This window comes from Mytilus californianus, unplaced genomic scaffold (genome assembly GCF_021869535.1).
Source record: "Mytilus californianus isolate M0D057914Y unplaced genomic scaffold, xbMytCali1.0.p SCAF_3, whole genome shotgun sequence".
Taxonomy (NCBI): Eukaryota; Metazoa; Mollusca; class Bivalvia; order Mytilida; family Mytilidae; genus Mytilus; species Mytilus californianus.
Genome location: NW_026262679.1, coordinates 77308710 through 77334733, shown reverse-complemented (window position 1 = coordinate 77334733; position 26024 = coordinate 77308710). Strand labels below are relative to the sequence as shown.

Below are 26024 nucleotides of genomic sequence, written 5' to 3'. Positions count from 1 at the left end.
AGGACTACTACTTTTTTAATTTAAGGAATAATTTGGGTATATTAATTGCTTGAAAGAAATACATGCATGTTTTACAGTTTTCACCTCACTTTGACCTTTACAATTGATCATTTTAAGGTGACAGGATTTACCTGACCTTGACCTCATATTATATAATCAGTATAGTTTTTGTGACACATGAAATAAGATTTCCATATCAAAGGTTGTCTGTGGTAAATGAATATAAGCAGAAGTGTTCTATTTGTTTATGCCCATCTACTTTTATTGTAAAGAGAGAAAATAGAAAAAATGGCAACAAGTTTAAACTCTGTTAAATAATATGCATATTTTATAGTTGTCTACAAGATAATCTTGATAATGTTGACGGACTGAAAAGAAATTTGAGTAAGTACACGCAGTAGTTGGATACTATTCATGATATGTATGGCGAAGTTAAGCCGGTCTCTGTGTTTAGGGTTCACAGATGCTATACCTCCCTTTTAGGTATAGTAACGTCCCCTTTCATACATATCAAGTATCTTCTACTATTTGTACGAACTGAGTGCGATTCCTCAGTGAGCCTAAGCCTGGTGGCTCAACCTGACCAAGCTCGATGGCTAGGTAAAAAAAATCTTTAAGACTGAGCCTAGCCTGGTGGCTCAGTCTTCCCAATGAGCCTAGCCTGGTGGCTCAATCTGACCAAACTCGATGCCTAGGTCAAAAAAATCTTTAAGACTGAGCCTAGCCTGGTGGCTCAGTCTGACCAAGTGTGGTGGATAGGCCATTTTATGAACATTTTAGTTGGGAAATGAAGGATATTTTTCTTAATTTTTTATCCATTTGGGAATGGGGGGGCAAAGGGAATATTTACTCTCTATGACAAAATTTTTAAATTGTACAGGAGACTGTTTTTATCTTTTTTCAGTTAAAATTAAGCCCCCAAGTCAAATCATAGACTTAAAAACTGGTACTCCAAAAGGAAAAGAAAGGTGTCTTACTGTGGGCATTTGTCTTGGTGAACTAGCACCTTAAAGTCCAGCTAACCCACAGGCCGGCTGGCTAGTACAAGCAGACAGGTATTTTTTTAAATACCATTTGGCATTTTTAAACTTTGGCATTTTTTCATTTGGCTTTTTGCTTTAAATATTAACTACTTGGATTTTGTTACCATTTGGCATTTTTCATTTACATTTTTTTTATATTTTGCAACATATTTTTCATCAACACACCAAAAACACTTCAAAATTAAGAGTTAAATATACACTTTTGGCATTCATAATGATTATCAATCAAAATAGCATTCTATTTTCAAATTTACATTACACAATTTGGCTTTCTGTAACCTTGGCTGTTAATCTTTTGTACGAATGCTATGATGACCATTTTGTGTAGAAAATAAAAGAACTACATTTTTCAAAAGTGGCTCATTATCATATATCTAATATATTTCATGTCAGTTACTTTCAAATTTCGATCATATTTCTAAAATCATCTTCCATTTCTGGTACATCTTATAAAAATTGTATTCATCTACTAACCAACTTTTCTGATAGGGACTTAACACCAAGCAGAAGGGGAATAGGTGATAGGTGGCTAAGGTTGTCATGAAACGGTGAAAGGGTGAGAAAAGGAGGGAGAAAAAGAGAATGATTGAGAGGGTGAGGGTATATGATTGAGAGTGGTATGTAGAGAGGGAGAGAAAGTGTGAGAGAACGTGATTTCATAGTAAGGACATGATGTACTGGTCTAATGGAAGTGCAGTTTTCTGTTTAGTCTCATGTAGTTTCTGTTTTCTTCAGTAATCTGTTAATTTTAAATCATGAAATTACTGCTGTGTAAAATTTCACAGGTTAACAGCCTTTCTTGTTACTGTTTATGTGCTGCTTATATATAAACATTGTAGCACTTCTCAGTGACTAGAGAGAGTTGTAGCTTTTCATCAATTTTAGCATCAGTTTCTGTATATATAGAAATTTTCTTTTCTTTCAATAATCTGAACTGGAATTCATTTTTAGCTGTTAGGTTTCTTTTTATCCTTTTCAGGCTGATCATGATTTTGAGGATGATTTACAAATTTGAGGATATTAATATACTGTTGTTCAATCACTGACAACTGTCCACCAGCTTTCAAATGAAGTGGATGTAAGCAATTATAAGCCACTGTACAGTCTTCAAAATTGTGAAAAATACACTGTATAGTCAGCTATAAAAGGCCCCATCATGAAAAATGTGAAACAATTCAAACAAGAAAAATAACAGCCTATTTATTAAGTTTCATATTTATGTTGAGCATGTTGGGGACAACCTGCCAGATAGAGAATGGTCCATCTCCTCTGAGAAAATAAAGATGAACAAACAAAGACAACTAACAACACATGGTCAAGATCCCTGCCTGACTGTACAGGAGCACAATGTGTCGTGCTTAAACCAGATTTATGTGCATATAATCCTTCCATCTTTGTCTATCAAGATGGTGTAATTGCAATGAATGGACACAAGGTGAAAAAATAATACAAAAGATTGGAAAATAGGTTGCCTCTGTGACAGTTCATTGCAATATCATTATTAAAATTTGGCTTTTAATTATAATTTTGGTTATAATTTTATATCTATTATATTTTCACATGATTATAACAAGATTTTTTTTATCTTTGCAGAAAGTATAAAATGGTTACTCATGTTAAGTGCACAGGAGACAAAGTAAAACACTTGGAAATGACAGATGACAGCAGATGTCGGACTTGAATGGAGAAGCAGTTTGGAAATTTTAGTCTGAGAAGAGCTAATACTGCTGAAAAAAAACAATCCAAAACATACAGGTAGGAGCTAGCTAGACTACAATAGAAATGTACAAATGTATTTACTCTCAACACAATACAAGATCCATCTTAATCAAGTAATATCATTTCCATGATACTTTTTTGTATTTTCAAAAATATATGCTTTTGATAAGGATTTTTTGTTCATATATATGAAAATGACTGAAACCTGATGTTTCCATTACCTATTATGAGTAAAATACTGGCTAACAACTTATATATTAATCATTTATTAATTGATTGTTGTTTGCCTTATTTCCAAGAGCAAATATTTCATGCAAATTAAGGACAATCCGGCTACTTAGAGACCAGTTTTATTTTTGGGCCAAATAAACCACTAAATGTACCTTTTCCTGCGAAAATTTTTAGTTTACATGTTTTATTTTTGTCATTTAACAGTGCAACCACTTGTGATAAGTTACTGCTGTCTTAAATTTCGCAGGTTAACAGCCTTTCTTGTTACTGTTTATGTGCTGCTTATATATAAACATTGTAGCACTTCTCAGTGACTAGACAGAGTTGTAGCTTTTCATCAATGTCATCAGCAGCTAAATATATGTATTCTGTCTTACTCGGAATGACACCAGCATGACCAGGTTGTGATACTCCAAAGTTTTTTCTATGAATATCGAGAAATGTTCTTTTCTTTCCAGAATCTGAATTGGAATTGCATATTTAGCTGTTATGTTTCTCTTTTAATCATTTTCTGGCTGATCATGCATGATTATGTACAAATTTGATAACAGCTAGGATAATTATATAGCTGTTGTTCAATCACTGTGTCTGTTTTTATGCTTCTAAAATAAATGCATGGGACATAATCATATATGTAAATTCTAAACTGTTGGTAGAGTGAATAAAGCTTTTTTTCAGAATATCCAACGGATAAGTTGTCAGTATTCAGATGCCTAATGATCTGAAGTAGTCCTGTTGTCCTTGACCTTGATTTAAAGACTAAATAAACAAAATGTATTATCAAGGTGTAAGGACTACTACTTTTTTAATTTAAGGAATAATTTGGGTATATTAATTGCTTGAAAGAAATACATGCATGTTTTACAGTTTTCACCTCACTTTGACCTTTACAATTGATCATTTTAAGGTGACAGGATTTACCTGACCTTGACCTCATATTATATAATCAGTATAGTATTTGTGACACATGAAATAAGATTTCCATATCAAAGGTTGTCTGTGGTAAATGAATATAAGTAGAAGTGTTCTATTTGTTTATGCCCATCTACTTTTATTGTAAAGAGAGAAAATAGAAAAAATGGCAACAAGTTTAAACTCTGTTAAATAATATGCATATTTTATAGTTGTCTACAAGATAATCTTGATAATGTTGACGGACTGAAAAGAAATTTGAGTAAGTACACGCAGTAGTTGGATACTATTCATGATATGTATGGCGAAGTTAAGCCGGTCTCTGTGTTTAGGGTTCACAGATGCTATACCTCCCTTTTAGGTATAGTAACGTCCCCTTTCATACATATCAAGTATCTTCTACTATTTGTACGAACTGAGTGCGATTCCTCAGTGAGCCTAAGCCTGGTGGCTCAATCTGACCAAGCTCGATGGCTAGGTCAAAAAAATCTTTAAGACTGAGCCTAGCCTGGTGGCTCAGTCTACCCAATTAGCCTAGCCTGGTGGCTCAAACTGGCCAAGCTCAATGGCTAGGTCAAAAAAATCTTTAAGACTGAGCGAAGCCTGGTGGATCAGTCTGACCAAGTGTGGTGGATAGGCCATTTTATGAACATTTTAGTTGGGAAATGAAGGATATTTTACTTAATTTTTTATCCATTTGGGAATGGGGGGGGGGGGGGGCAAAGGGAATATTTACTTTCTATGACAAAATTTTTAAATTGTACAGGAGACTGTTTTTATCTTTTTTCAGTTAAAATTAAGCCCCCAAGTCAAATCATAGACTTAAAAACTGGTACTACAAAAGGAAAAGAAAGGTGTCTTACTGTGGGCATTTGTCTTGGTGAACTAGCACCTTAAAGTCCAGCTAACCCACAGGCCGGCTGGCTAGTACAAGCAGACAGGTATTTTTTTAAATACCATTTGGCATTTTTAAACTTTGGCATTTTTTCATTTGGCTTTTTGCTTTAAATATTAACTACTTGGATTTTGTCACCATTTGGCATTTTTCATTTACATTTTTTTCATTTTTTGCAACATATTTTTTCATCAACACACCAAAAACACTTCAAAATTAAGAGTTAAATATACACTTTTGGCATTCATAATGATTATCAATCAAAATAGCATTCTATTTTCAAATTTACATTACACAATTTGGCTTTCTGTAACCTTGGCTGTTAATCTTTTGTACGAATGCTATGATGACCATTTTGTGTAGAAAATGAAAGAACTACATTTTTCAAAAGTGGCTCAGTATCATATATCTAATATATTTCATGTCAGTTACTTTTAAATTTCGATCATATTTGTAAAATCATCTTCCATTTCTGGTACATCTTATAAAAATTATATTCATCTACTAACCAACTTTTCTGATAGGGACTTAACACCAAGCAGAAGGGAAATAGGTGATAGGTGGCTAAGGTTGTCATGAAAGGGTGAGAAAAGGAGGGAGAAAAAGAGAATGATTGAGAGGGTGAGGGTATATGATTGAGAGTGGTATGTAGAGAGGGAGAGAAAGTGTGAGAGAACGTGATTTCATAGTAAGGACATGATGTACTGGTCTAATGGAAGTGCAGTTTTCTGTTTAGTCTCATGTAGTTTCTGTTTTCTTCAGTAATCTGTTAATTTTAAATCATGAAATTACTGCTGTCTAAAATTTCACAGGTTAACAGCCTTTCTTGTTACTGTTTATGTGCTGCTTATATATAAACATTGTAGCACTTCTCAGTGACTAGATAGAGTTGTAGCTTTTCATCAATTTTAGCATCAGTTTCTGTATATATAGAAATTTTCTTTTCTTTCAATAATCTGAACTGGAATTCATTTTTATCTGTTAGTTTTCTTTTTATCCTTTTCAGGCTGATCATGATTTTGAGGATGATTTACAAATTTGAGGATATTAATATACTGTTGTTCAATCACTGACAACTGTCCACCAGCTTTCAAATGAAGTGGATGTAAGCAATTATAAGCCACTGTACAGTCTTCAAAATTGTGAAAAATACACTGTATAGTCAGCTATAAAAGGCCCCATCATGAAAAATGTGAAACAATTCAAACAAGAAAAATAACAGCCTATTTATTAAGTTTCATGTTTATGTTGAGCATGTTGGGGACAACCTGCCAGATAGAGAATGGTCCATCTCCTCTGAGAAAATAAAGATGAACAAACAAAGACAACTAACAACACATGGTCAAGATCCCTGCCTGACTGTACAGGAGCACAATGTGTCGTGCTTAAACCAGATTTATGTGCATATAATCCTTCCATCTTTGTCTATCAAGATGGTATAATTGCAATGAATGGACACAAGGTGAAAAAATAATACAAAAGATTGGAAAATAGGTTGCCTCTGTGACAGTTCATTGCAATATCATTATTAAAATTTGGCTTTCAATTATAATTTTGGTTATAATTTTATATCTATTATATTTTCACATGATTATAACAAGATTTTTTTTATCTTTGCAGAAAGTATAAAATGGTTACTCATGTTAAGTGCACAGGAGACAAAGTAAAACACTTGGAAATGACAGATGACAGCAGATGTCGGACTTGAATGGAGAAGCAGTTTGGAAATTTTAGTCTGAGAAGAGCTAATACTGCTGAAAAAAAACAATCCAAAACATACAGGTAGGAGCTAGCTAGACTACAATAGAAATGTACAAATGTATTTACTCTCAACACAATACAAGATCCATCTTAATCCAGTAATATCATTTCCATGATACTTTTTTGTATTTTCAAAAATATATGCTTTTGATAAGGATTTTTTGTTCATATATATGAAAATGACTGAAACCAGATGTTTCCATTACCTACTATGAGTAAAATACTGGCTAACAACTTATATATTAATCATTTATTAATTGATTGTTGTTTGCCTTATTTCCAAGAGCAAATATTTCATGCAAATTCAGGACGATCCGGCTACTTAGAGACCAGTTTTATTTTTGGGCCAAATAAACCACTAAATGTACCTTTTCCTGCGAAAATTTTTAGTTTACATGTTTTATTTTTGTCATTTAACAGTGCAACCACTTGTGATAAGTTACTGCTGTCTTAAATTTCGCAGGTTAACAGCCTTTCTTGTTACTGTTTATGTGCTGCTTATATATAAACATTGTAGCACTTCTCAGTGACTAGACAGAGTTGTAGCTTTTCATCAATGTTATCAGCAGCTAAATATATGTATTCTGTCTTACTCGGAATGACACCAGCATGACCAGGTTGTGATACTCCAAAGTTTTTTCTATGAATATCGAGAAATGTTCTTTTCTTTCCAGAATCTGAATTGGAATTGCATATTTAGCTGTTATGTTTCTCTTTTAATCATTTTCTGGCTGATCATGCATGATTATGTACAAATTTGATAACAGCTAGGATAATTATATAGCTGTTGTTCAATCACTGTGTCTGTTTTTATGCTTCTAAAATAAATGCATGGGACATAATCATATATGTAAATTCTAAACTGTTGGTAGAGTGAATAAAGCTTTTTTTCAGAATATCCAACGGATAAGTTATCAGTATTCAGATGCCTAATGATCTGAAGTAGTCCTGTTGTCCTTGACCTTGATTTAAAGACTAAATAAACAAAATGTATTATCAAGGTGTGAGGACTACTACCTTTTTAATTTAAGGAATAATTTGGGTATATTAATTGCTTGAAAGAAATACATGCATGTTTTACAGTTTTCACCTCACTTTGACCTTTACAATTGATCATTTTAAGGTGACAGGATTTACCTGACCTTTACCTCATATTATATAATCAGTATAGTTTTTGTGACACATGAAATAAGATTTCCATATCAAAGGTTGTCTGTGGTAAATGAATATAAGCAGAAGTGTTCTATTTGTTTATGCCCATCTACTTTTATTGTAAAGAGAGAAAATAGAAAAAATGGCAACAAGTTTAAACTCTGTTAAATAATATGCATATTTTATAGTTGTCTACAAGATAATCTTGATAATGTTGACGGATTGAAAAGAAATTTGAGTAAGTACACGCAGTACTTGGATACTATTCATGATATGTATGGCGAAGTTAAGCCGGTCTCTGTGTTTAGGGTTCACAGATGCTATACCTCCCTTTTAGGTATAGTAACGTCCCCTTTCATACATATCAAGTATCTTCTACTATTTGTACGAACTGAGTGCGATTCCGCAGTGAGCCTAAGCCTGGTAGCTCAATCTGACCAAGCTCGATTGCTAGGTCAAAAAAATCTTTAAGACTGAGCCTAGCCTGGTGGCTCAGTCTTCCCAATGAGCCTAGCCTTGTGGCTCAATCTGACCAAGCTCGATGGCTAGGTCAAAAAAATCTTTAAGACTGAGCCTAGCCTGGTGGCTCAGTCTTCCCAATGAGCCTAGCCTCGTGGCTCCATCTGACCAAGCTCGATGGCTAGGTCAAAAAAATCTTTAAGACTGGGCCTAGCCTGGTGGCTCAGTCTACCCAATGAGCCTAGCCTGGTGGCTCAATCTGGCCAAGCTCAATGGCTAGGTCAAAAAAATCTTTAAGACTGAGCCTAGCCTGGTGGCTCAGTCTGACCAAGTGTGGTGGATAGGCCATTTTATGAACATTTTAGTTGGGAAATGAAGAATATTTTACTTAATTTTTTATCCATTTGGGAATGGGGGGGCAAAGGGAATATTTACTCTCTATGACAAAATTTTTAAATTGTACAGGAGACTGTTTTTATCTTTTTTCAGTTAAAATTAAGCCCCCAAGTCAAATCATAGACTTAAAAACTGGTACTCCAAAAGGAAAAGAAAGGTGTCTTACTGTGGGCATTTGTCTTGGTGAACTAGCACCTTAAAGTCCAGCTAACCCACAGGCCGGCTGGCTAGTACAAGCAGACAGGTATTTTTTTAAATACCATTTGGCATTTTTAAACTTTGGCATTTTTTCATTTGGCTTTTTGCTTTAAATATTAACTACTTGGATTTTGTTACCATTTGGCATTTTTCATTTACATTTTTTTTATATTTTGCAACATATTTTTCATCAACACACCAAAAACACTTCAAAATTAAGAGTTAAATATACACTTTTGGCATTCATAATGATTATCAATCAAAATAGCATTCTATTTTCAAATTTACATTACACAATTTGGCTTTCTGTAACCTTGGCTGTTAATCTTTTGTACGAATGCTATGATGACCATTTTGTGTAGAAAATAAAAGAACTACATTTTTCAAAAGTGGCTCATTATCATATATCTAATATATTTCATGTCAGTTACTTTTAAATTTCGATCATATTTCTAAAATCATCTTCCATTTCTGGTACATCTTATAAAAATTGTATTCATCTACTAACCAACTTTTCTGATAGGGACTTAACACCAAGCAGAAGGGGAATAGGTGATAGGTGGCTAAGGTTGTCATGAAACGGTGAAAGGGTGAGAAAAGGAGGGAGAAAAAGAGAATGATTGAGAGGGTGAGGGTATATGATTGAGAGTGGTATGTAGAGAGGGAGAGAAAGAGTGAGAGAACGTGATTTCATAGTAAGGACATGATGTACTGGTCTAATGGAAGTGCAGTTTTCTGTTTAGTCTCATGTAGTTTCTGTTTTCTTCAGTAATCTGTTAATTTTAAATCATGAAATTACTGCTGTCTAAAATTTCACAGGTTAACAGCCTTTCTTGTTACTGTTTATGTGCTGCTTATATATAAACATTGTAGCACTTCTCAGTGACTAGATAGAGTTGTAGCTTTTCATCAATTTTAGCATCAGTTTCTGTATATATAGAAATTTTCTTTTCTTTCAATAATCTGAACTGGAATTCATTTTTATACGACCGCAAAAAAATTTTTGTGGTCGTATATTGGTATGACGTTGGCGTCGTCGTCGTCGTCGTCGTCGTCGTCGTCGTCCGGCGTCGTCGTCGTCCGGCGTCGTCGTCCGAATACACATTAGTTTTCGCACTCTAACTTTAGTTTAAGTGAATGGATCTCATTGAAATTTTACCATAAGGTTCAATACCACAAAAGGAAGGTGGGGATTGATTTTGGGGGTTGTGGTACTAACAGTTAAGGAATTAGGGGCCAAAAGGGGCCAAAAATAAGCATTTTTGTAACTTCCAGACATAACTTGTGTGTAAGTGTATGGATCTCTCTGACATTGTACCACAAGGTTCCATATCACAAAGGGAATGCTGGGATTGATTTTGGGGGTAATTGTCTCCAAATTTTAGGAATTAGGGGCCAAAAAGGGGCAAAAAACAAGCATTTTTCTAGTTTCATGACAATAACTTGCTTGTAAGTGTATGGATCTTTATGAAATTGTACTACAAGGTTCCATATCACAAAGGGAATACTGGGATTGATTTTTGGGGTAATTTCCTCCAAATATTAGGAATTAGGGGCCAAAAAGGGGCAAAAAACAAGCATTTTTCTAGTTTCATGACAATAACTTGTTTGTAAGTGTATGGATCTTTATGAAATTGTACTACAAGGTTCCATATCACAAAGGGAAGGCTGGGATTGATTTTGGGGGTTTTCACTCAAAATTTTAGTAATTAGGGGCCATAAAAGGGCAAAAAAAACATGCATTTTTCTAGTTTCAGGACAATAACTTGTGTGTAAGTGTATGGATCTTTATGAAATTGTACTGCAAGGTTCCATATCACAAAGGGAAAGCTGGAATTGAGTTTGGGGGTAATTGCCCTAAACGTTTAGGAATTTGGGGCCAAAAAGGGGCCAAAAAACAAGCATTTTTCTAGTTTCCAGACAATAACTTGTGTTCAAGTGTATGAATCTCTCTGAAATTGTAGTGCAAGGTACCATACCACAAAGGGAAAGCTGGGATTGAGTTTGGGGGCGGTGAATCATAAGGGGGTTCAAAAAATTGGGGGGGGGGATTTTTTTTTTCCTTTTTTTTCTTTAACATTTTCCATTTTAAATTGGTTATTTCTGATTTATATATAAAAGCAAATAATAATGATATGGTTTGAATAGGCATACATGTGAACCTCCCGACGGGAGTACAATAATCCCGTTTTCAGGGGTCTCCTCCCGACCTCCCGTTGAAGAGGAAAAAATCCCGTGTATGAAATTTTTCATGAATGAAAAATTTCTGCCCAACATATCATCTCAGGCATCTGGTGTAACTGACATTACCTGAAGTTATATTTTACCTGTAAATCAATTAACATGCATAATTATATGGCTTCACTTGTCAGCTTGGGTGTCAAACATACTGGTAAGCAACGATTTTTACCTCAGGCTAACTGCCGTTGTGTAACAAAAACTGTGTATTTATTGGGTTACTTCCCTTGATTTATCCTGTTTTAAGTTACTTTCCTTTTAATAATGAAAATTTTTAAAAGAATATAAATAAAATATAAATTGAACAAATAATCATAAAAGGATGGTTATTAAATGATTTTAAATGTCTTAGGACAAATAAAAAAATAATAATTTGAAAATTATTTGAGGATTCTATACTTCCTTTTAAGGCTTAAATTGAAATTTATATAATAACTATGACCCTAACTTTACAGATAGAATGAATTTCTGAGTTTGCAAATAAAAACTATTTGCAAGAGAAAAAAAAAATAAATAAAAACTATTTTCAGACAGCTAAAAAAATGTTCTAGTTGCAATGATTGTTTTATAGAATATGAAGTAAAAAATTTAAAGAACATACTGGAAAAAAACAATGTTAGATTGAACATGTAGAATATAAAGATGGAGAAACTTTATAAGTACAAGGGTACTATAAACATAATAAATTGGATGGAAGGTTGAAGAAAACACACTTTAAAAGACCATTTTTACAGCACACGGTTACATTTACAACAAAATTAATGTCGATTAAAAACCTCCTGATCTGAGTCCTAATCTCCTGACCAAAATTTCCCAATCTCCTGATCTGAGTTTCACAGTCCATCACATGTATGAATAGGTAAATTGAAAATTTTTAAGTTCTTAGACCACTTTCATTCTGTGTCAGAAACCTATGCTGTGTCAAATATTTAATTACAATCCAAATTCAGTGCTGTATCAAGCTTGAATGTTGTGTCCATACTTGCCCCAACTGTTCAGGGTTCGACCTCTGCGGTCGTATCAAGCTGCGCCCCAGCGGAGCATTTTATTAGCTGTTAGGTTTCTTTTTATCCTTTTCAGGCTGATCATGATTTTGAGGATGATTTACAAATTTGAGGATATTAATATACTGTTGTTCAATCAGTGACAACTGTCCACCAGCTTTCAAATGAAGTGGATGTAAGCAATTATAAGCCACTGTACAGTCTTCAAAATTGTGAAAAATACACTGTATAGTCAGCTATAAAAGACCCCATCATGAAAAATGGGAAACAATTCAAACAAAAAAATAACAGCCTATTTATTAAGTTTCATGTTTATGTTGAGCATGTTGGGGACAACCTGCCAGATGGAGAATGGTCCATCTCCTCTGAGAAAATAAAGATGAGCAAACAAAGACAACTAACAACACATGGTCAAGATCCCTGCCTGACTGTACAGGAGCACAATGTGTCGTGCTTAAACCAGATTTATGTGCATATAATCCTTCCATCTTTGTCTATCAAGATGGTATAATTGCAATGAATGGACACAAGGTGAAAAAATAATACAAAAGATTGGAAAATAGGTTGCCTCTGTGACAGTTCATTGCAATATCATTATTAAAATTTGGCTATTAATTATAATTTTGGTTATAATTTTATATCTATTATATTTTCACATGATTATAACAAGATTTTTTTTATCTTTGCAGAAAGTATAAAATGGTTACTCATGTTAAGTGCACAGGAGACAAAGTAAAACACTTGGAAATGACAGATGACAGCATGTCGGACTTGAATGGAGAAGCAGTTTGGAAATTTTAGTCTGAGAAGAGCTAATACTGCTGAAAAAAAACAATCCAAAACATACAGGTAGGAGCTAGCTAGACTACAATAGAAATGTACAAATGTATTTACTCTCAACACAATACAAGATCCATCTTAATCAAGTAATATCATTTCCATGATACTTTTTTGTATTTTCAAAAATATATGCTTTTGATAAGGATTTTTTGTTCATATATATGAAAATGACTGAAACCAGATGTTTCCATTACCTATTATGAGTAAAATACTGGCTAACAACTTATATATTAATCATTTATTAATTGATTGTTGTTTGCCTTATTTCCAAGAGCAAATATTTCATGCAAATTAAGGACTATCCGGTTACTTAGAGACCAGTTTTATTTTTGGGCCAAATAAACCACTAAATGTACCTTTTCCTGCGAAAATTTTTAGTTTACATGTTTTATTTTTGTCATTTAACAGTGCAACCACTTGTGATAAGTTACTGCTGTCTTAAATTTCGCAGGTTAACAGCCCTTCTTGTTACTGTTTATGTGCTGCTTATATATAAACATTGTAGCACTTCTCAGTGACTAGAAAGAGTTTTAGCTTTTCATCAATGTTATCAGCAGCTAAATATATGTATTCTGTCTTACTCGGAATGACACCAGCATGACCAGGTTGTGATACTCCAAAGTTTTTTCTATGAATATCGAGAAATGTTCTTTTCTTTCCAGAATCTGAATTGGAATTGCATATTTAGCTGTTATGTTTCTCTTTTAATCATTTTCTGGCTGATCATGCATGATTATGTACAAATTTGATAACAGCTAGGATAATTATATAGCTGTTGTTCAATCACTGTGTCTGTTTTTATGCTTCTATAATAAATGCATGGGACATAATCATATATGTAAATTCTAAACTGATGGTAGAGTGAATAAAGCTTTTTTTCAGAATATCCAACGGATAAGTTATCAGTATTCAGATGCCTAATGATCTGAAGTAGTCCTGTTGTCCTTGACCTTGATTTAAAGACTTAATAAACAAAATGTATTATCAAGGTGTGATGACTACTACTTTTTTAATTTAAGGAATAATTTGGGTATATTAATTGCTTGAAAGAAATACATAAAATTGAGATTGGAAATGGGGAATGTGTCAAACAGACAACAACCCGACCATAAAACATGCATGTTTTACAGTTTTCGCCTCACTTTGACCTGTATAATTGATCATTTTAAGGTGACAGGATTTACCTGACCTTGACCTCATATTATATAATCAGTATAGTTTTTGTGACACATGAAATAAGATTTCCATATCAAAGGTTGTCTGTGGTAAATGAATATAAGCAGAAGTGTTCTATATGTTTATGCCCATCTACTTTTATTGTAAAGAGAGAAAATAGAAAAAAATGGCAACAAGTTTAAACTCTGTTAAATAATATGCATATTTTATAGTTGTCTACAAGATAATCTTGATAATGTTGACGGACTGAAAAGAAATTTGAGTAAGTACACACAGTAGTTGGATACTATTCATGATATGTATGGCGAAGTTAAGCCGGTCTCTGTGTTTAGGGTTCACAGATGCTATACCTCCCTTTTAGGTATAGTAACGTCCCCTTTCATACATATCAAGTATCTTCTACTATTTGTACGAACTGAGTGCGATTCCTCAGTGAGCCTAAGCCTGGTGGCTCAATCTGACCAAGCTCGATGGCTAGGTCAAAAAAATCTTTAAGACTGAGCCTAGCCTGGTGGCTCAGTCTTCCCAATGAGCCTAGCCTGGTGGCTCAATCTGACCAAACTCGATGGCTAGGTCAAAAAAATCTTTAAGACTGAGCCTAGCCTGGTGGCTCAATCTGACCAAGCTCGATGGCTAGGTCAAAAAAATCTTTAAGACTGAGCCTAGCCTGGTGGCTCAGTCTACCCAATGAGCCTAGCCTGGTGGCTCAATCTGGCCAAGCTCAATGGCTAGGTCAAAAAAATCTTTAAGACTGAGCCTAGCCTGGTGGCTCAGTCTGACCAAGTGTGGTGGATAGGCCATTTTATGAACATTTTAGTTGGGAAATGAAGGATATTTTACTTAATTTTTTATCCATTTGGGAATGGGGGGGCAAAGGGAATATTTTCTTTCTATGACAAAATTTTTAAATTGTACAGGAGACTGTTTTTATCTTTTTTCAGTTAAAATTAAGCCCCCAAGTCAAATCATAGACTTAAAAACTGGTACTCCAAAAGGAAAAGAAAGGTGTCTTACTGTGGGCATTTGTCTTGGTGAACTAGCACCTTAAAGTCCAGCTAACCCACAGGCCGGCTGGCTAGTACAAGCAGACAGGTATTTTTTTAAATACCATTTGGCATTTTTAAACTTTGGCATTTTTTCATTTGGCTTTTTGCTTTAAATATGTTAATACTTGGATTTTGTTACCATTTGGCATTTTTCATTTACATTTTTTTCATATTTTGCAACATATTTTTTCATCAACACACCAAAAACACTTCAAAATTAAGAGTTAAATATACACTTTTGGCATTCATAATGATTATCAATCAAAATAGCATTCTATTTTCAAATTTACATTACACAATTTGGCTTTCTGTAACCTTGGCTGTTAATCTTTTGTACGAATGCTATGATGACCATTATGTGTAGAAAATAAAAGAACTACATTTTTCAAAAGTGGCTCAGTATTATATATCTAATATATTTCATGTCAGTTACTTTTAAATTTCGATCATATTTCTAAAATCATCTTCCATTTCTGGTACATCTTATAAAAATTGTATTCATCTACTAACCAACTTTTCTGATAGGGACTTAACACCAAGCAGAAGGGGAATAGGTGATAGGTGGCTAAGGTTGTCATGAAAGGGTGAAAGGGTGAGAAAAGGAGGGAGAAAAAGAGAATGATTGAGAGGGTGAGGGTATATGATTGAGAGTGGTATGTAGAGAGGGAGAGAAAGTGTGAGAGAACGTGATTTCATAGTAAGGACATGATGTACTGGTCTAATGGAAGTGCAGTTTTCTGTTTAGTCTCATGTAGTTTCTGTTTTCTTCAGTAATCTGTTAATTTTAAATCATGAAATTACTGCTGTCTAAAATTTCACAGGTTAACAGCCTTTCTTGTTACTGTTTATGTGCTGCTTATATATAAACATTGTAGCACTTCTCAGTGACTAGATAGAGTTGTAGCTTTTCATCAATTTTAGCATCAGTTTCTGTATATATATAGAAATTTTCTTTTCTTTCAATAATCTGAACTGGAATTCATTTTTAGCTGTTAGGTTTCTTTTTATCCTTTTCAGGCTGATCATGATTTTGAGGATGAATTACAAATTTGAGGATATTAATATACTGTTGTTCAATCACTGACAACTGTCCACCAGCTTTCAAATGAAGTGGATGTAAGCAATTATAAGCCACTGTACAGTCTTCAAAATTGTGAAAAATACACTGTATAGTCAGCTATAAAAGGCCCCATCATGAAAAATGTGAAACAATTCAAACAAGAAAAATAACAGCCTATTTATTAAGTTTCATGTTTATGTTGAGCATGTTGGGGACAACCTGCCAGATAGAGAATGGTCCATCTCCTCTGAGAAAATAAAGATGAGCAAACAAAGACAACTAACAACACATGGTCAAGATCCCTGCCTGACTGTACAGGAGCACAATGTGTCGTGCTTAAGGGGGTACCGTACACCTAAGAAAAGATAACTCTTACTGAAATTCTGAATTAACTTACGTCAATATAGCGTTTTAAAATACGCCTCATATTACAAGCGTTTTATTGACCTTGAATAGTTGTTTACGTGTTGATATGAAGCAGACGATACATCAATGTTATAATGGAACAGCGTAAACGTGATCCGTTTGGTAAATTTTCGAGGTCTAAATCTGCCGATAAGAAATCAAATCGTTCAGATTACTTCAAATGGTTAAATGATGGCAGGAAATTGGAAGATTCTCCGCAAGTCGGCTTGCGTAATGATAATGGCAATTACGTATACGAGTTTCTTGATGTTGGGGCCGAGGCTGAATTGGAAGATGATAACAAGTCTGATGTGTCAAAATCTTGGACAATGGGGAGAAGAATTGTTGAGTTGAATGTCCTAGCAAAAGGAATGTATTGCTGCACTTGCAAGTGTCCGCTTCACCTGTCAAATATTGTAGGAGAACGATTGTTTGGGCTAGGTGGTCTACTGATGGTGGATTGTGAACTGTGTCATACTGTAACTGATGTCCAGTTTGGGAAGAGGGGGCTATCTGGAAGTTATGACATCAACACAAAAGCTTCCATAGGTAGGTATAGAAACTATATGATTATATCACATGCTTGTAAATTATAATAGCCTGTATGATGCTAATATTTACAGTTTTACTGTTTGCCTTTATAATTAACATGTTGCATTGTTTATTTTTCATAATTATATTTAAATGCATTCATGATTTTTGTTTAATAAATAGATTAATATTGAGTCCTCGGGGGCAATTACAACTAATGTGTCTATATATATAGCTAACTCAACAGTGCATGCTGCTTGCATACTTGGGCAAATTGGGGTGTTGGGAAAACTTTTTAGATTAAGGTATATAGGATTTTTTCTGAGACAAATGCCTGTGCCTTATAACAAATTAATTGTTGAAAACATTGTCATTGTTCAATGAACATCAACAATTTTCAACCCCTCCCTTCTTATCTTTTTCATAGTTAAAGTAGGCTTTGAAAAGAGTTATAATAACTAATTATAAACTGTGAAATATTTTTTTTAGGGCTTGGCCATTAAATGTACAACTATATGTACATCATCATATCATGTAAATATTCTTAGATGATGTTTTGTAAGCCAAGTCAGAGAAATTAGCACAGGACTGTCAGCACAAATGGCAATGTAAGTATTAAATGTATGCACACAAAGTGGAATATCCAGACTGGATGCCCCTTTCTAGAAAACTAAGTCTTTTTTACCCCCCCCCCCCCAAAAAAAAAAATCCTCATATTGTATAACTTTTCATGGAGTACATCTAAAAAGTCCTAGATCCTAGATTTAATTCAAGGGACTTAGGTAATATATATATGAGAATTATAATGCAATTTGATCATGTAATGCTACATTGTATATACAGTAAATATTGTCCTAATTACAAAAAATACAATGATCAGTTAGGTATAAGTGTGAGACAGACAGAATAAACAACAATACATGTACAGATCAAGACTTTTCACCACCTAAAATTGCACAGGACAGCACAATTTTTGAAATTTTTCATTAGATTTAACAGTGAGGACCAGCAAAATTTCTTTCAGGACCACAAAAACAATAATTTCTAATTGTGTATTTGGTGTGCAGTCACTGCAAATGTTTGTTTCTGCATACATATGCATCCAAAAGATTTGTTTGTGTTCTTAATAATGTATTTGTAGCTTACTACAAAACTATCATATAAAGGGAAATAACTCTTATTTCAACAATACTTTCAAATTTGAAAGGTGAATATTTTGTGATTTTCACAGGAAACTAAGATTTTGTTCTTACACTTTTATGACAAAGAATCAATTAATTTTGTTGTTAATGATATAACATAACCAATGTCATGTAAAAATCCAGTTTATATTTATTTTAGTTGCTTTATTTACATTAGCTACATGTAATTAAATAAGGCAGAATATAACAGCTATCACTATTTTCCAAATAAAAAAATATGCTTGCAGTTGTATATCTTGACCGCTGTTGTGTTGCCTTTTTGTAGGTTTATAATTCTTCAATCTTCATTTCAGTCATACATGCTGATAATGATGCAGCAACATCAGCCAGACTTGAAGTTGAGTTTGAAAATATAAAGAAAAAAGATGACCAGAACCATGTAAAGAAGGGTATATCAACAAGCTTATGTAATATTTCAAAGAGTATTTTTACAAATTAACTTTAGTGTTACGAGTATGTCTATGATATGAAAAGGCTTAAGCCCATCCTTTACCAAATCAAATCATACTTATAGATCTTATTATATTGATCTGTCAAGACTAAAAACTCTAAAAAAAACATTACAATGAAATTTCAATTTTGTGTTGTTCAAAGACATGTAAAGATCTTTGCATTTTTGTGTTATCTGAATTCACAAACATTACATTTAAAATTGAAAGAACTATTAGTATATATATGAGTAATCTTCATGGCTTATGGAACGACCAAATAGTTTTTAGTGAGGCTTTATGAAGTTTAGAATAGAAAGGCCGGACTTAAAAAAATAGAAACTAGGACCCATTTTTTCTGAAAATTAAAAGGCAGATGCATGAATCCATGATTGAAGATTTCATCCATGCCCCATAAAAGTCTGAAGGGTGCTTGCTCCCTCAATAGTATAGACAGATAAGCAATAAAAAAAAGAAGACTTTTTAAATTTTTTTTTTACATTAATTATTTGTTTCTTATTTTGTAGTTACAAAGAATTGCAAAAGGATGAAACAAAACAATATATTTTGAGGTGCTTTATGTATTCCATTAAGGGAGGTGACAATGAAGATGACATTAAGATTGGGCTGCAAAGAATTGTACCACATATTTTTGGATCACATGAAAATTGTAAAGATGCTGACTGGTGTAGCTATCATCAAGATCCAGAAAAATTTACGTAAGATCTTCTATACTGGTATTGACAACATATTATTAGCTTACTGGGGCCCGAAGGGCCCCATGTGAGCTTATACCATCACTTGGCGTTCGTCTGTCGTCGCCGTAAACTATTTCAAAAATCTTCTCCTCTGAAACTACTGGGCTAAATACCTTCAATCTTTAAATAAATGTTCCTTAGGGTATGTAGTTTATAAATTGTATCCAAAGTTTTGATCCATCGACAAACATGGCCGCCATGGCTAAAAATAGAACATAGGGGTCAAATGCAGTTTTTGGCTTATATCTCAAAAACTAAAGCTTTTAGAGCAAATTGGACATGGAGTAAAATTATTCAATTGGTCAAAATCTATCAGCCCTGAAATTTTCAGACAAATCGAACAACCCATTGTTTGGTTGCTTCCACTAAATTTGTAGTTTTAAGGAAATTTTGCAGTTTTTTGTTATTATCTTGAATATTGTTATAGATAGATATAAACTGTAAACAGCAATAATGTTCAGCAAAGTAAGATTTACAAAAAAGTAAATATAACCAAAATTGTCAATTAACCCCTTCAGGAGTTATTGCCCTTTAAAGACAATTTTACACAATTTGTTCATCAAGTTTGCTAACATTTAAAAATCTTCTCCTCTGAAACTACAGGGCCAAATACCTTAAAACTTTAACTAAATATTCCTTAGGGTATCTAGTTTGTAAATTGTATCCGAAGTTTTGATCCATTGACAAACATGGCAGCCATGGCTAAAAATAGAACATAGGGGTCAAATGTAGTTTTTGGCTTATATCTCAAAAACTAAAGCTTTTAGAGCAAATCTGACAAATGGGTAATATTGTTCAATTGGTCAAGATCTATCATCCCTGAAATTTTCAGACGAATCGAACAACCCATTGTTGGGTTGCTGCCACTAAATTGGTAGTTTAAAGGAAATTTTGCAGTTTTTTGTTATTATCTTGAATATTATTATAGATAGATATAAACTGTAAACAGCAATAATGTTCAGCAAATTAAGATCTACAAAAAAGTTAAATGACCAAAATTGTCAATTGACCGCTTAAGGAGTTATTGCCCTTAAAGCTTTAAAGACAATTTTACACAATTTGTTCATCAAGTTTGCTAACATTAAAAAATCTTCTCCTCTGAAACTATTGTGCCTAATACTTCTTAACTTTAAATGAATGTTCCTTTAGGAATTTAGTTTATGAATTATATCCGAATTTTTGATCAATCAACAAACATGGCCGCCATGGCTTAAAATAGAACATAGGGGTCAAATGCAGTTTTTGGCTTATATCTCAGAAACTAAAGCATTTAGAGCAAATCTGACATGGGGTAAAAATGTTTAAAAGGCCAAGATCTATCATCCCTGAAATTTTCAGACAAACATTGTTGGGTTGCTGCCACTTAATTGGTTATTTGAAGGAAATTTTGCAGTTTTTGGTTGTTATCTTGAATATTATTGAAGATAAAGATAAACTGTAAACAGCAAAAAATGTCCAACAAAGTAAGATCTACAAAAAAGTTTTATATGACCAAAATTGTCAATTGACCCCTTAAGAAGTTATTGCCCTTTAAGGACAATTTTACACAAGTTGTTTATGTTTTTTAACTTTAAAAAAAGAAATGAATCTAGTATAAATTTTGTATTTTTATTTCCTTGTACGTCAAGAAACATAGAAACTATGACTAAATGGAACATATGGGTAAAATGCATTTATTTGCTTTTGAAGAAAATATGACAGATACAATGAACATTGAAATGGCATTTTTAAGCCACTCATTAATATATATTGAAAAGCAAAACTAATCATTGATGAAAGATTTAACCAAAATTTTAACAGGTGAGCGATTCAGGCTCTTGAGAGCCTCTTGTTTTCTGTATTGTCTCATTTCTCAAAGAATTAATAGATATAAGATGTGGTATGAGTGCTAATGAGACACCTCTTCCATCCAATTCACAATTTGTAAAAAGAAACCAATTATACATATGTCAATCCTAAAAAATTGATTCCTTAATATGCTGAATCTAATCGTGTATTAAGTTTTTGGATTTCGGCCCGGTTTTTAAATTGGTCCACATTGAGGTCCAAAGGGTCAAAAATTAAACTTTGTTTGATTTCATCAAAAAATGAATTATAGGGGTTCTTTGATATGACGAATCCAACTGTGTATTTAGGTTCTTAATTTTTGGTCCCGTTTTCAAATTGATCTACATTAAGGTCCAAAGGGTCCAAAATTATACTTTGTTTGTTTTTTAACAAAAATTGAATTCATGGGATTCTTTGATATGCTGAATCTAAACATATATTTAGATTTTTGATTATGGGCCCAGTTTTCAAGTCAGTCCAAATTGGGGTCCAAAATTAAACTTTGTTTGATTTCAACAAAAATTGAATATATGGGGTTCTTTGATATGCTGAATCTAACCATGTGTTAAGTTTTTGGATTTTGAACCCCATTTAAATTGGCCCACATTGAGGTCAAAAGGGTCCAAATTAAACTTTGTTTGATTTCATCAAAAATTGACTTATTATGGTTCTTTGATATGCGGAATCTAACCTTGTATTTAGATTTTTAATTTTTGGTCCCATTTTCTAATTGGTCTACATTAAGGTCAAAGGGTCCAAAATTAAACTTTGTTTGATTTCAACAAAAATTGAATTTATGGGGTTCTTTGATATGCTGAATCTTACCATGTATTTAGATTTTTGATTTTGGGTCCCGTTATCAAATTGGTCCACATTGAGGTCAAAAGGGTCCAATATTAAATTTTATTTGATTTCTTCAAAAAATGAATTCTTGGGGTTCTTTGATATGCTAAATCTAACCATGTATTTAGATTTGGGATATTTGACCTTAGTAGGTAAATGTCCAATTTAAAAATTTTAAGTTCTTAGACTACATTCATTTTGTGTCAGAAACCTATGCTGTGTCAAATATTAATAACAATCCAAATTCAGAGCTGTATCAAGCTTGAATGTTGTGTCCATACTTGCCCCAACTGTTCAGGGTTCAACCTCTGCGGTAGTATCAAGCTGTACCCACTTTTTGTTCTAAGAACTCCCCTTTTTTCTTAACAACTCCTGCCCCTGTTTTAAAATTTCTTGATCCGCCCATGTACAGAAATATTGAACATATACTTATACTAAATATTAACACTAAAGTTTCAGGCTAAGTATTTTGTGCAAATAAAAATTTGAAATGTAAATTTTATTTTCATTTTATTCAACTCCATTTTAGGTATAAAAGTTTACCAAATGGGAAACCGCTCAAGTCTGAAGGATTAAAGGTTGAATTGAATAATTTAGTGCAAAAAATGATTGGTAGGAGTAATTCTTCAAATGATCTTGGATCTACACAGTCAAATGAAAGCTTTAACCAGCTTGTATCTGTAAAGGCACCTAAATCAAGGTAATTTTATATATATTTGCATGTCAGTTCACATTCTTAAGCAACAATGAATACAAGTATAAAAAATATGTTGTATGATTACCAAGAAGACAACTCTACACAAGAGACCAAATGACACAGAAATTAACAGCTATGGGTCACAGAAAGGCCTTTAACAATGAGCAATTCTCATATGACATAGTAAGCTATAAAAGCCCCAATTCACAAATTTATGTATAGATATAAAAAGATGTGGTATGAGTGCTAATGAGACACCTCTTCCATCCAAGTCACAATTTGTTAAAAGAAACCAATTATACATATGTCAAAGTACAACATTCAACACAATTCAAACAAGAAAACTAATGGCCAAATTAATGTAAAAAATCAATAAATGAAAAAAAAATATGTCACATTGCAATTACTGACAGCTAGTTCAAAGCCAATAACAAAAAAACCCAGGCATCTAAGACCTAATTATCTTGTCAGGGCTTTAAATTTTTCATACCCTGACTACTAAAAGTGATGTACATCCATCTGTCCAACTCAAGTTAACAGGCAGGTTGAAGTTTATTAGTGTTCAATGAAGGGAGTCAATACTATCATAGTGAAACTTTATATAAAAATATTAATCTTTTGCAAAGGGTCTTCATATTTGGTGAGTTGGTATGTAACTGTTACCTGCACCTTTGACATCAAGTTCAAATAAGGGAAGAGGGGAATATATTTTAATGTACTTAAAAAGTTCTTCATACTCTTTTTTAGACATTATGGTGGATCATGCTCACTTCAGAATAGGCTATCTGCAGCTGTGCTTCAGAAAAATGAAGGATATGGCTACTTATCCAAGGTAACTATGAAAATTTTTACATCTTCTTTTTGAACGAAGGGTGACATAGTGATTGAATATGATTGCTTCTTTTTCTTTCCTCTTCTATTTCTTTCTTTTTCTTGATCTTCTCAGAAAAGCCTGTTCAGTCCATAACTTTATTAATCTTTTGATATAGCATATAATGAATTTCTAGTATGTGGGTTTATCACTTGTGTCAAGTTCCAGGATTGGTAACTAAGACCTTGACCTAAAGTTCATTAAAATTAAATTTCTAGTACTATCTTTATGTCCACTCCATGTCTTTTTGTCCGTCTGACCTTACTCTCATCCTCTTTCCTTTCCTCACTCTAACTGAAGTTTGCCTCATCACGGAAAGTGAGTCACTTATTGTTCTAGAGTCATGCCCCTTTATAACTTGGAAAATTGCAAATTGTTTTGTTTCCTTACTCTAACGTAAGTTTGTCTGATACAACTTTTATAAAACTGATACATATAAGAATCACAACACTCAGACAGAGTTCAAATTTGTGTTGTGACTCATTTGTCAACCTATAGTTCTGTCCCTTTTTAACTTGGAAAATTGCAAAGCTACAGCGGAGGCATTCATGACATCTTACACATTCTCCTTTAATAATTTTTTTATCTTTTTGAAACCATGTTACATGTTGCATCCAATGTTTATATACAAGGAGATTACTGTATTGCTTTTTTAGCCCTGCAGATATACTTTGTACAATTTACAGTCACGAATCATGTTTATCTAGTATGTAACTCAATTATCTTCTTTCTTCTCAAATTATTATCAGATGTGGTATGTGTGCTAATGCAACAACTATCCATCCAAGTCACGATATATAAAGAGTTACCATTATAGGTCAAAATATGTGTTCACGATGGAGATTACTGTTTTTTCTTGATTTTTAATATTTTAATGCATATATGTATTACATTTTAATTATGTTGCATTTTTTTAGATCAATGAAGCAGCAAACCTCTCTCCAGGAGAATTTACAATGGCAATTTCCTCTGTAAGAGACAAAAAAATGAAAAAAAGAAAAGAAAAAAAGAATTCAAAGGAATATAAAGTTGGCCGTATACAAAAGAAAAGAAACCGCAATAAGAACGAGCGTAAACATCTGATAAGAGAAGGATAAACCTATGGATCTCAAATGGAATTTGATCTTCAACAGGACCCTGAGCAAACCACAGAAATTCCACTTCCTTTTAATCTAGATGGCACTGAATGCAAAGAGTTTTTTGATTTAGAAACAACAGGCTTGTGTAGGAATAGCGACATCATTCAGATAGCAGCTAAGTCAAATTCAAATAGTTTTAACAGATATGTCATCCCAAGAGTGAACATTCAGATCGAGGCCAGTAAGATCACTGGTATAACATACAGCCATGGAACAAATAAAATGTATGTTCGAGGAGATATAGTTGAACCTGTGACAATACATAAAGCCCTACTTGATTTTATACATTTTTTAAAGGAACAGAACCAGCCAATTATACTAGGTCATAACATTTGTAACTTTGACATTCCTGTAATTGTTAACAATTTAATTTGTTTTCGACATTTTGTGAAACCGTGAAAGGTTTTATTGACACAATGAAAGTGGCTAGAAAATATATTCCAAAAAATGATGTAGAAAATTTTAAGCAGCAGACTCTTGTCAAACAGATTGTAGGAGAAAATTACTCTGCCCACAATGCAATAGAGGATGTGGATTCATTAAAACATTATACGACAGTAAATTTACCTCACTAGTGAAATCTGATGATGTATTTTCCATTTTATACCACAATTGCATGGACTCCTACTCTGACTTACTAAGTAATAAAATTGTTTCAAGGCCAGTTTGCATGCAACTAGCAAAAGATGGTATATCGTTGAAACACCTCAAACTGGCATCTGTACGAGATGTAAATGGACTGAAATTTGTCTTACAGGACCATAAGATACCACCAAAGAGTGTGAAATGCATTCAGGACTACTTTCAGACTGAGGAATGAATTTTGTATGGCCAAAAAATAAATATATGTCTGTGTCTACCCTGATACTTGTTTTATTATTCTCCCAACACAATGAATTTGCCAAGGATATGATGTTTCAGTCTGTCCATTTGTCTATCCTATTTTTGTTAGTTCAACTCCTTAAAAACCGCACAACAGAATTTAATGAAACTTGGAAGGTGGTAAGAATGCAATAAGTGTGTATATTACAAAGTTCTATGAAATTTTGATTCCCTGCATTATAATTTCATATTTTGAGTTATAGTCCCAGATCAATTGACACTGAAAAATAAATAATTTGCCATTTTTATCTGCAAAAAAATGACCGCCAAATTCAAACATACTAGTGGTTGGATATTGTACCCTATGAAAT

At 33.2% G+C, this 26024-nt stretch overlaps 1 protein-coding gene and 1 long non-coding RNA gene across 5 annotated transcripts in view; both read left to right on the top strand.

Moving 5' to 3' along the window:
* Positions 1–25754, top strand: part of LOC127735103 (uncharacterized) — a 39751-nt gene extending 13997 nt beyond the window's left edge. Inside the window, exons 2-5 of one of the 4 annotated variants that reach the window (XM_052245195.1) lie at positions 19224–19415; positions 22654–22824; positions 23569–23653; positions 24610–25754. In XM_052245195.1, the coding sequence (XP_052101155.1) occupies positions 19276–19415; positions 22654–22824; positions 23569–23653; positions 24610–24789 (576 nt within the window). In that variant the 5' untranslated portion in view covers positions 19224–19275 and the 3' untranslated portion in view covers positions 24790–25754. The remainder of the gene's footprint in view (positions 1–19223; positions 19416–22653; positions 22825–23568; positions 23654–24609) is intronic. The other 3 variants (XM_052245194.1, XM_052245193.1, XM_052245196.1) reach the window with 3 other exon arrangements.
* On the top strand, positions 9745–10817 carry LOC127735106 (uncharacterized). The gene is made up of 2 exons (XR_007998043.1): positions 9745–10251; positions 10413–10817. It is a non-coding gene; the product is annotated as an uncharacterized LOC127735106 (long non-coding RNA).
* Positions 25755–26024: the final 270 nt, after the last annotated feature.